The following is a 12577-nucleotide window of genomic DNA, read 5'->3' on the forward strand; positions in this document are numbered from 1 at the left end:
GGCTGTTAGCGGTCAGTTTGCTGCTATTTATACTAAATAAACCGTAAAACACACACACCAGAATACACAGTGAGCAAAAATGACGGTGTTCTCAAGAATAGAAAATAGGAAAACCAACGAGTTCATCAGCACAGCTCCTAACAATAACACTGTGGTCGTCAGTATGCATGCTGTCACCATCCCAGTGCGCGGCAACAACGGCGCTTAACCCCACAGGAAATGTGCTTTTGTTGCATGCCATGGTTCAACGTACGTTTGGCGCCTCCAAGCAGATTGCAACACACTTCGATTTTTCAAATCTTCGCCAGAGACCAATGTGCATGATTTGGACTGCACCACGAGCGGTTGCATATGAAAGAATGTTGCGGTATCTACCGCAAACTGCCTTTGTTTATCTTTCAAAGACATCAATGTATTTACCTGATTTTATTTTTTAAAAAGCAGGAAACTGGGGAAGATGGTAATTGCTAGCTTCTTTCTTTGCTACAGACTATAAGTTTGCAGTTGTAATTTGTGTAATAAAATGTGAATGTGCCCTCATTCTGACACTACAGGTCATATGCCACAGTTCGCTTACCATCAGTCATGTAGTAATTACCTGAAGCAAATCAAACATTAATTGACTTGACTATACTGCGGTCAAGACCTGAAAGCTAAGCCAGGAAGACATAGGCATACTCGCTAATAAGTTTGATATGTACATGAAAATTTATCTGTATCTGCACAATAAATTTGTAAACTGCAACATTGTAGAGAACGTTGTCTTCATTTATTCTTATCTTGGTGCCTCAGCTGATTTGTGAACTGTCATTTTTGAAAAAGCCATTGCTAAAATTGTGGCGATGGTGGCTGCAGGAGAAGTTCATCCAAGCGGCATGATCGTGCTTTGAATAAGTGTACCGAAAAAAAAAAAAGGATCCAGCTCGGAACTCTCCGACTGCTGTACACAGTCTTGGCATCTCAACACCCGGATGTACACTGCATCCTCAATGCCAATTCTTATAGTTTCGCTCAAATACTATGAGTGACAAAAACTGTTGCAGTCTGCAGGGAAAAAGACTGATGCTAATGGCAACTTGGCTGGATGACTCTAGTTCAGCAGAACCGCAGTTGTTGCACAGATGACTGAGTTCCTGAGTAAACACATGGAGGAGGTAGGTCTCTTATGCACAAAAGTTACCAGGCATGGAGTAAACCAGTGTGGCATTAGGCAGCCTGTGAAATCACCCTCTCCAATTAGACAAACCAATTTATTATTTAACCCATCTCAACATGTTTGGATTCCTTCAAAACTGTGTATGGTTCTGCAGTACTATTATTGCTCTTAGCTCTTTCAACGAGCACTACACTCTAGTATATGCATATGGGACGTGCCCTTTCTCTTTTTCATAGATCTTATTGTCATTGTGCGCCAGTGATTGTATTGTACCATATTTAGTGTACCTGTATCAAATAATGTAAACAAGCCTTGTGTTGCTCAACAGACTCCTCGAAACTTTTCATCTCACTTTTTTTTAGAAATTGAGAGTAGTCGATTCCATATTCGACAATCGTCCTTCTTGAACATTGGTAGTTAATTCAAATAGAAAATTTCACTATTCGAACGCCCCTGTAAATTTCTACTGTGGCCATGGGCCAGGGAGCCCATTCCTTCCACTTCCTGAAAAAACCTGCGCATGCACTATGTGGACAAGTCAATAGCACTGTGCAGCGTGTCGCCATCATAGGGCAAGATAACGTTTATTATGCCAAACCAGTTTGCAAACCGATTCACTGTCACAAACCAGTTAGCAAACCATTATAATATTTTTTTCTAGAAACTGGAATTGAGCCGGAACAAAATCGGGGCGTGTTGAACCCGAATCCAAACTGAACTGATATATCTTTTTTCGGTTCAACATCCTGATAAAAACGAACCCTACCACGCAGTTTTAATTTAACAAACTTTTATATAGATGGCGCAACCAGACTGAATGTTTCACATTCACAAATTATCTTGGAAAAGGCAGGGAATGTGCAAAAGGTGTGACAGAGCTTTATTCGAGCATGACCAGAGGCCTGCATTAATGGCTCGGCAAGTAGCATATACTTAAACATCTTGAAGAGGCAGAACAATATGACAAAGACAGAAGGCAGGAACACACAGGACAGTGCTGAGTTTCAGTTCAGTGCTGTCCTGTGTGTTCCTGCCTTCTGTCTTCGTCATATTGCGCTGCCCCTTCAAGATGTTCAACCAGTACCAACTCGCCCAAATGTCGATCCTTCTACAGCATATACTTAGGCAAGGTACATGAAGGGTTAAAGGCCAACTGCAACGAAATTTTGGTGTGTGTGTAAGGTGCCTAGTTTAAGATAATGCAGGTGTTCAAAACATAAGCATTCAAAACATGAGCAGAACTGTCGTGAAAGGCTTGCAAAAATAGACATTTTGTATGGTCAAAGGTAAACATACAGAAGATATCTGCCTGGTTGAGAGCAACTGAATTATAGACAAGAAACAATAATTAAAAAAATTAAAAACCTAGAAATCTTAAAAACTCGACGTTTCGGAGCTCGACCAGCTTCTTCCTTCTTCAGAGGTGAGGTGGCATGAGGCGTAGCAGTGCTTATATGCATTTTTGATGATTTGACAGGTACGCAGACACTTTTCACAGACGCTGAGCGTAAGCAGCGGGAAATGTTCCTGACGAACAATTGATGTTACCTGGCATCATCTGGATGTGCCAGGGTTCCAAAAGGAGCCGCTGCCGGTGGTTCTTTTCTCTCTCCCCAAAACGACAATGCAGTCGGGGCTAATCTGATAATCAAAAAGCTCATTCTGCCACAGCACTACATTCTATGCTTAGGTGGCAAAGGTCATTCTTTCCGGAAAGTTTTTAGAGTCGCCAATATACGACACGGGGCATTCGGTGCAGGTAATTTTGTACACAATGCCCTGTGCCTTCTCGACAGGAACACGTTTTTTTTTTGACAAAGCTACCAACCTTAGAGAGAGGCTTATGAGCAACGTCAACTCCTGCCCCTCGCAGCTCACGGGCTAATGTTTTACTGATGCCTTGAACATATGGCATCAAGACACGGCATTGTTGCCTGGGTAGTGCGGTGGCCGCTGTCTTCCTTTCATTCTCATTCCGTTGGCGGCGGGCTCGGTGAATAAATGCCTTTATGTAACCATTCGTTCCAATGTCACAGATTACCGTGTTCTGTTCATCCTTCTGGGGATGTGGAGACAAGCAAATTCTTTAGGCTCTCTTTAAGAGGCTTTGAACTACACAAAACTCGCGGCAGGTGGGGCGATTAGAATTAAAGTGAAGATATTGTCCTGTATGTGTCGGTTTTCTGAATATGGAAAAGGAACGTTCGGTCACTCTCTTTTCATGAAGTCATCTAAGAAAGGGAGAAAACCAGAATTTTCGTGCTCGACTGTAAACTGTATAGCCGGCTCTATGGAGTTCAGGTGCACTGCTCATTTATAGCATATTTAGCCAAAGTGAAATCTCGTTGCAGTTGGCCTTTAAAAGAGAACTAAGACAACATTTTCTATTTGTCATTTGCAATGGTGCCACTGACGAACTGAGATTTGGAGCAATTTTGGAGCAGTCTGGAGATTTCTGATTTCAAAGCACTTTGGAGCTAATAAATGCCAACTGCTGGACACGTCCTTGGCTATTTCAAACACTTAAACTTGACAAGTATTATTCCAGAAAGGATTTGCTTGATGTAAAATAATGCTGCTCTGCCTCTAAATATGAAAAAAGCGAAACCTAAATTTGACTATCCCTTTAATTTAAATTAAGACAACAAACATGTTCACACAGCCTGCTGTAGTTAGTTTACTTCAAATTGAGTAAAGCTGCTCAAATATTGCCTCTTACATCTTATGAATTTTTCATTGACAGCTGCTAGCCTAGCCATGGCCAAGGTTCTAGCATCAATCAGAAACAACTGGCAAGACTCAATGTCATCAATGCTCTTCTAAGCCTGGCCAGCCTTGATGAACCCCTAATAACACTTAAACATTGCTTTAAACGACACCAGGCACATTACAATGGTCTGCTTTTCCCCATAAAGCTGACGTATCTGTTCTGCAACTCGCCGATTCACAAGTGATGCCGACCAATCATTTGGACACCTGCAATTCAAACAAGCTCTATTATTTGGACTACTTCGAGGCACCATCACTGGCCCATAAATTTAATGTATTACTACGACCGAAATTTCGGACACCTTAAGGCACGCCATTTAATAATTTAAAAAACACCGTCATTCTGCTATTATAGCACGGTCAACTTCTGAGCTGCGATTTTATAGCGTTGCATTCCGCTCGTTTGTATTCAGACCTTGTCATTGACCATTCACGGCCAGCTGATAACATTGATAACGCAGGTGGAGCCCCGCTCTAACCACTGACGAAGCGCCAAAAGGAGTGTTTACAGAATGAAGCATTGCTACAAAATTACGGTCCTGTTATGTTGCTAAAGATTGAAGATTCGGTGCATGCATTGATTGGACTTTCGTCAATCTCTGGTGACAGCAGACGATGATAGAGATACGGACTGACCATATCATAAGCAAGCATCCATGTATGCAGGAACAATGTTGGCAAACTTCGGCTTTATTTTGGAGCGCCACTCTCAAGGGCCCATTCCTGCGGCAAGCATCGGCATCATGCCTTGGCTTAACCGAGCAAACGAGCACAATGAAAGATGAAAGCAAATGCGGAGCACAGCAGGGAGTGAAATATGCAAGGAAGAAAGCGGAGAGGAGGGTGCAGCAGAACCACGAGGTGGAAAGCGGAGGAGGGTATGGCAGAAGTGTGAGACGAAAAGAGTAGTGCGGCAACAATGGCTTCGAGATGGTGCCAGAGTAGTGCATGTCGTCTGGGAGGTCTTTTGGTGGTGCCTGCTGTGAATCGCGCCCACGCGTCACCCACCTGCTGACTCTTGTGATCTCCAGATCAGAGAGGCAGTCGCGCCACACTTTGCTACATTTGCAACATGACACATGATACAGATTGTTCACACCAGCCAATATATAGCGTAATGAAAACATGAATAGCGCTGGGCTGAAATTTCATATTAGGGAGTATCGTAATCGTCGGTGAAGTTTCTTGGATGATGCTTTAAGGTATACGACACTTCGCGCGACTAGCACTGAACAAGTCGATGGACAACAGCGTTCCTGGCACAGTGCCAAGAATGCCGTTGCTCATAGACACTGATGCATCTGACGTTAGCGACATGAAATCGCACAGAAGTGAATGTATCCCCGAAAGTGGACATTTGAGAATACGGCACTTCTTTAGCCACTCATGGAGTAAAGTCCCTTGCTTTCTGGAGAATTTGGATGTTGCCAACTCCCAATTATTCGAACTTTTCGGAGATCCCCGTCAAGCACGAATTAACAGTTGGTGACGTATAAATAATGTGAAGTTCGATATACGAAGCTGCTTTAGCCATGCACACTATGCACGTCTGCAAACCACTGCAGCCACCCACATAATGCGCAGTCGCTAATTTTGGTGCACTCGGGCACAAAATCATGTATCTTTATCAGGATGGTGCAGAAAATCTTGTTCGGCACAATTTGGAGCTTCTGGCGTAGGAGTGGGAGCGCTGCATTTGTATTGCAGTAAATGAAAATCTGAACTCTCAGTACCCCAGAAAACATAATGAGGAGTATAATAGTGCCATAAATAACTAAGCTTATTACTCGTTTCTACGGACCAGTTTCGATTTCAGTAACCAGGAGGTGAGTGCATTACCAAGGCATGACAAATTAACTTGCCCCATACTTGTGATCACAGCGACTGTCACACGCGAGCACAGCCAGGAAAAATGTGCGCAGCACTCTCCTTTATCTTTTTATGAGAAATGTCATGATACTTAGCCTTACAGCTACATGAGAATGACATCTGCTTCTCTAATGCAACGGTTTCTGAACTCGAGCTGGCTGGTACAGCACAAAGAGCACAAGAAAGATCGGACAAGCAGCAGCATTGTGCCCTATATCTTTCATCACCCGTTGTTTCCACTTTCTATCATGAAGTCATCTTCAGTGCATGTACACCAATTCTTTGACCATAATATAGAGTGGAAAAGATGCATTTTACAGAGCATACAATAACCAAGAGGATGTTCATCCTGGAGAAGTACATACCTTCAATGGTTTTAAGTGCACTTGACCACATTGTGAGCCACGTTGTGATATCCCTGCCAAGTTCTGAGGCTTTCTTCATGGCCTGGAAAGAACAGCAGTTGGCCTTGCACATAGTCACAAGGAAAAAGGACACTGGGGTCAGTACGGCCATGCACATCACACAATCATCACACAAAGTAGTACTATTTACCCTAACTTAACGGCACGCATAGGCATGCACACAGGGCAGGCGAGGGTTGCTATGGGACCTCCCCCCCCCATAAAGTGCTTGAGGGGGGGGGGGGTGCAAACCGAGTGCATAGAAGGTGCTCATGTCCCATGAGCACCTTCTATGGTTGTTTTTGCTTTTTGTTGATCAGGACAGCGTGCTGTCTAGCAGCTATGAAGGCTTTGGCTTTACCCACCATAGCAGTAGAGTGGCTATGGCATTGCACTACTGACATCGAGGTCGGGGTTTCAAGACCGGCTGTGATGGCCGCATTCCAATGGGGACTGAATGCAACAAAGCTTGTGTACCATTTATTGAGTGTTTGTTAAAGAAGCCCAGATGCCTAAAAAAATAATCTGAAGGCCCCCACTATGGCGTGCCTCATAATCAGATCTTGGTTATAGCAGGTAACACCTGATAATTTAATTAATTTAAGCTTTTATTTTAAATATGTGAGGTCAGGATGCGTAAGAAATTACTCAGGTTATATGTGTTCATTAGCATCCTTAATAATTAGTTCCTACTGCCTTCTAATGCATAATGTATAATTTTTGTACATGTTATTTTGCATTTCTAGGCAAATCTCAATTTTTCAGTGCCTTTGTGCCATAAGCACAAGCAGTATGATAGTCAACCAAACATGATGAAAAGTGTGATAATAGATTACTGAGCATACACAAAATGTCCCGAGTTGGATAACAGGTAAAGAAAGAGAGTAAATGAGGAGACGGAGGGGGTAGGGCATGGCAAGGTAGTTTGCCCCCTGCCCCCCCCCCCCCCCTAGTGAAAATCACTGCACACAACTATGTGGACAAGTTATTCAAGCAGACAGAAGCCAAACAGTAAATGATTGAGCTTTAGAAAGTACCTAATGCAGGCTGCTTGGAGCATGAATGATTAAAGCTATGGCACTATAGCGACAACACAAGCAATAAATTCAGGTACTACACATGAAAGAACTACTGCAGCAAATTTTAATGTGAATTATTACTGTTAAGCAGCAAGAACACAAACTGAAATCTTTTGTTTCCACTCAATTCACTGAAAGGTTCCAAACAGGTATGTTACATAATTTAATGGATGATGATTACAAAATAGTCTCTACCAATAGTTGGCTTCCCATTCATTACCAATGGACTCCTGCAAATTTTGCTACAGTTGATTGAATCCCTTGGTAAATTCAGTTTCAAATCTATCCCATGATTGCCAGCAAAATGCATTCTTCTACTATAATATAGTATGCAGAGCAATGCAAATTCTGTACCATACAACAGTCACCACCAATGGAGAAAGAAATAATAATGATGACTTCAATTAAGGTCACTGTTAGACACATGACTTTGTCCAGGCCAAAGACAATTGCAATTTGTAAAAGATGCATAGATCATAAAAATAAACAGCTTCAACCACTTCCACTAAACGCATAATGTTGGTGAGGAAACCCACGTGTAGCAATGCCAGTGGCGACGGGAGCCTGTCTGCTCCAAGCAATTCAGGTCACTGTTATTGAAGTATGCTGTGTGGTAATGAAGTTGCACTACTAATTAGCTTTCCCGTAGCCTTATTCTGGGGAGGTCACCTATTGCAAATGCATTTACACAAATAATTAGTTGTGCATGGTTGTCAGAAACATGATACAATGACCGAGGCCATTTCAGCTCGTATATTTTGGCACCAGCTGTCTGCAGGTCCCTCAGAAGGAGATAAAATATGTTGCATTGGCAAACATAACTATATAAAATGCATAGTACAATCCTGCAGTAATAGAAGACAAGAATAAACCAAATTAAATATAAAATGTTGAACCTTGAAGCTTTTCAAGTTCCAGGCATCAAATTTCTCCCCTTCTTGCGGTGGTGACCTCTGAAGTTGATTCCTGCAAGTAAATAAAGTGGTAAGCATAAGCACTATGTTGGCACAATAAATCGCATTTGGAGGCCACCAATAGTATCCGTAGACCCATCTTCAAATTTGGTCACGAGCAATCCCATACAATGATTAAGTCAACAGAGATTCAACAGATTCAACAGCTCTGGTAGACCCAGAGGCCCTCCACATACAGGATTCAAGTTTATCAGGGGAGCACAATAGCTTCACAGATAGTGAATTTAAGATCTCCAAAACACATTAACATAATCATTACTTCAAACACAACAAGAAATGTGTTACAGTAACAAGGTAGGCCATGGCTGTTGAAGAAAATTATACAGTAATTTAAACCCTGCAGTTTTATGCTTGAGCTCTCACACAAGCAATGATATGTTTACCTCCTGTGCTGAACTGTAAAGCACAACATCATGGGTGAGTAGGAAAATAGGTGCAGAAACGCAAAGATAACAAAAACAAGACCAAGTTCATTGAATGTCCAGAGCACTTAAGTAGGCCTGGTTGTGTTTGCTTATTTAATCCAACTACAAGCGAAATGCACTTGCACCCCACAGCTTCAAGCTACAGCATTCGACACTCAACAGCCAATATTTAGTCATTAATTATGACTCCACTAATTATCCCATGACCTTGAAATTTTGCAAATCTCATACTCAGTCCTTCAATACCATCTATGCCAAGTTTTATTTCTACATCTCATTTAGCCTGCCCATGAGAACAAGATCAATCTAAAGTGCAGACTTTTCACTGAGTGTTACACTATGCAACATGACGTTTCGGACACTCAATTTGGTTTCTTAAGAAATCACCACTTTGCACAGTAAAATAAATGTACTTGAAATGTCAGAATTTACTCCTCTGTGAAGCACATTCAGAATGACACATCTAATAGTGTTGCTGAATGTGTCCCAATCTGTCAAGCTGTATAACATGCACCCACCATTCCATCACTTCAACTGCTAACAAAAATTCTAATAGACTTGTATTTTTCAAACAAACTGTTTTATTAGTTGTATTAGTGCTGTATTGATCTTGTAGAAATTTGTCCTACTCTAACAGGTTCTTTACTTGTTCTTGTGTGGTGCCTATAAACCTAATAGGAACTTGCATGTCTCATGCAAGGTTTTTACAATATTAATATTAAGTTAATATTCATTTCAATTTTAATATTAATATTATTTCTAATTTAATATTATTTTAATTAATATTTATTTAATATTAGAACTGCTGTGTAAGAGATGTCAAGATTTCTTGGTAATGCATTATTTGTGGTAGCAAACATCAGACGTATATTTTTTTAAATATTACTAGTGAAACAACCAGTGGATCATGCGAGCAGCCTGAATAAAGCTTTTGTTGTAAGCGTACAATAAAGTGCTCTTGTGATTTTCACGTCTTACCACTGTATTCAAGAAAGCAACTTAAGTTGAAGCCCACGCTGGACTTGATCTGAGTGACATCTGGCGTGAACGTGTCCAGGACACCCATTGCATTTCCTCCAGCATGTTCACGACATGGCATCATTTAAATCATGTCAAGCACGGACCCCAACTTGAGTTGCATTACTGAATACAGGGGGTCAGCGTTGGACACAGCGTACATGCATGTCACTGTAACATGCTATGAGCACAGGCTCTAGAAGCTTAGTGTGCCTGCATGTCAACTAAAGTGGCCTAACACACCTATTACTGCCAACAGGCCCATTGACTGATACAGGTTATTGGTCGAATCACAGTAGTCTTGTCCAATTGGTCTATTAGTAATAAACTAATAAAAGTGTCAATAAGCTAGTAGGCTTTAAATTTTTGTACTTGAATTTTTTCTATGAACGGAAATGGCATGGTACAGTTGTTAAAGCTACTGGCTCACAAATTAGAGCCCTGCTCAGAGATAAAATTTCTTTTGGCTCAGTGGCATTTTTGATAAACTGACACATCCTCAACCAAAACCATATCTAAAATTGCATAAACGGTTATCAGAGTAAACGATCAAGCATACACCATGCCCAATATATGTGGTACCAGCGCCTTCTGCTTTGTTGTAGCACAAGCTGAATGACAGGGACACAGAAGAGCACATTTGACCATCCCACTAACACCATCCCTGCATACCTCCGAGCCCAACTTGTGCGCTTCACTTGTCCACCATATTCTTCCAAAAATTCTTCCACCTGCTCTTCCACAACCCTTGCCTCAGCTCTGGCTTCTTCCATTCCCATTTCCTCTGCAATCCTTCTTGCATTTTTCATTGTGGCAAACCTCTGTGACCCTTCATTCACAAGGGGTCCAGCATGCTTTCCAAATGACTGTCGTCTGCTATTTTCTGTGCATCGTGGAATTTCAAGAAGCCCTTCTTCAGCATCATCAGTGAGAGCGAATGTTGTCGGTGTCAGTGGCGTTCGCTTTGGAATTGCTGAATTTTCCCGTGCTGCTGGCATCTGAGTGACGAAGAGTTTAGGGAGACTGTTTCCATGGCGTTTTCTAGCAGAACTTTGTTCCAGTTGTGCCGATTTGGATTCCATATCGATTCTCTGCAATTCTCCCCGGTGACCCTCAACAATGTCCTCGTTTTCGTGAGTTTTGTCGATGTAGCCATGTGAACTACAATATGAAAGGCTGTCATCACTGGGTCTTCGTTTATGGTAATGCAAATGATCATCACTGTTACTTTCCTCTGGGTACATAGTTTGGGTATGAGAGATGTCTTCACTAACGTAGACGTCATCATCTTCATAAGCCCTGTTTCTGTACACATGTGGTTCATTTTCACTGCTGTCGTGGTCTACCTGCCGTTGCACCAAATCAGCGTCCATCCTGCATGGCTCATGTTGATGAAAAGTCTCAACAGGGCTTTTTCTCCTATCCATATACTGCTGTGAACTTCGATGTACAAGGTACCCATTTTCAGCCCTTTGATTATAACAGTACAAATGTCCTTTGCTGTCACTACTTTCCTGGTTCCTATACTGGCTATAGAAAGCGTTATCTCTCTCATGTCTGTCACAATACCCGTTGGCATCCTTTCTGCTCCTCTCCGAGTATTCATCTTCTGTGTAATCATCTTTGTAGCTCTGCTCTCTAAAGCTGTAGCTTCTAGGCTCATAATAACTCAACTCAGCATGGCGACACACGCCCTCTCTCATTTCTGTGTAATGGTGACCCCTCCAGCAGTACAGGTCACTTTTATCCTTGACATATTTTTCTTTGGTTTTGTACTTTCCGTTCAACCTTCCACAGTCATTATAAGTTCTTGTGTCATTCCAATGTTCATCAGCAGTTGAAGAGCAGCTGTTATCTCTCTTGTAGTGTGCTTCAGAATCCATCCTTACTGGTCGCTGACTTCCACAAGCGTTGTAGCCTTTATCAGAACTGTCACTCACTTTCCTTCTGGGAATGTCCCGAGTGCTACCATAACAATCATAAAAGTCGACTTCATGATCCCTGATCTCACCTTGCATCATGTTCGGTTGACTGTTGACACTTTCCTGTATATGATGACTGTGTCTTGGTAACTTTCTCTGCTTGTGCTCATCATAAAAGTCACTATCATAGCTGTTGCCGTGCCGATCATGTGACATGCTTCGACCATTATTACGGTAGCCCTCGTAGCCACTTTCTCGGCCATACCATCCTTGAGTACGCTGCTCTTTGCATTCGTTATCTTGATAGCAATCACTATCTCGATAGTGATCACTATCTCTCATCCCTTTGTCACTCACGCAAGCATATGTCTCAGGCTCATAGGCTCTGTTCTCATAGGCTCTGCAATCCTGTCTTTGTCTTCCCTCATGACACTCACGCTGACTCCATAAATCGCTGGCGGTATCCATGCACAAGTGGTTTCTGTAGCTCCTTGGACCCTGGTATCCTCCGTCCTCACAGCCATCAGCATGTGGCATATCAGACTGATGGTGCCGGAGCCAGTCCTCGCTTCTCCGATCCATGAGAGGCTGCTTCACACCATCATAGGAGCACAGCACGGGAAAAGCGTGACAGCTGGGAATCTGCCGAGGGGCTGCTCAAAATAATGCACGTAGCCTATCAGCCCCCGACAGATAATGGCACCTTGGAGAGCTCAAGCCCTTGACCCTCTCTCCTTGACAGGTGTGCCGATAAGTGTTCAAAGGTCGGACCACACAAAGCAATTCCTAGCACTCTGTCTAAAAGGGTGCAGCACACATTTCCTAGATAAAGAAAGTGCTCGAGTGTATGCAAGCCAAAAGAGCAAAACAAGAAAAAGACATTTTATTCCCTTCTCAGCTTAAACTTTTCCTTCATAATGGTGGAATGTCTAGCCTATGCTTTAAGTGCTGATTTTGTCTCA

The 12577-nt window shown here is 42.3% G+C and overlaps 1 protein-coding gene across 5 annotated transcripts in view; it reads right to left on the reverse strand.

Moving 5' to 3' along the window:
- LOC126525507 (transmembrane channel-like protein 7) overlaps positions 1-12577 on the reverse strand; it is a 97271-nt gene that overhangs the window by 53994 nt on the left and 30700 nt on the right. For 2 of the 5 annotated variants that reach the window (XM_050173399.3, XM_072290061.1), the window contains exons 5-6: positions 8174-8243; positions 6160-6241 (exon numbers count right to left, since the gene is read on the reverse strand). In XM_050173399.3, the coding sequence (XP_050029356.2) occupies positions 6160-6241; positions 8174-8243 (152 nt within the window). Of the gene's footprint in view, positions 1-6159; positions 6242-8173; positions 8244-10365; positions 12284-12577 lie in introns of those variants that run through there. The other 3 variants (XM_072290060.1, XM_050173398.3, XM_050173356.3) reach the window with 3 other exon arrangements.

Source organism: Dermacentor andersoni, chromosome 8, assembly GCF_023375885.2.
Source record: "Dermacentor andersoni chromosome 8, qqDerAnde1_hic_scaffold, whole genome shotgun sequence".
NCBI lineage: Eukaryota > Metazoa > Arthropoda > Arachnida > Ixodida > Ixodidae > Dermacentor > Dermacentor andersoni.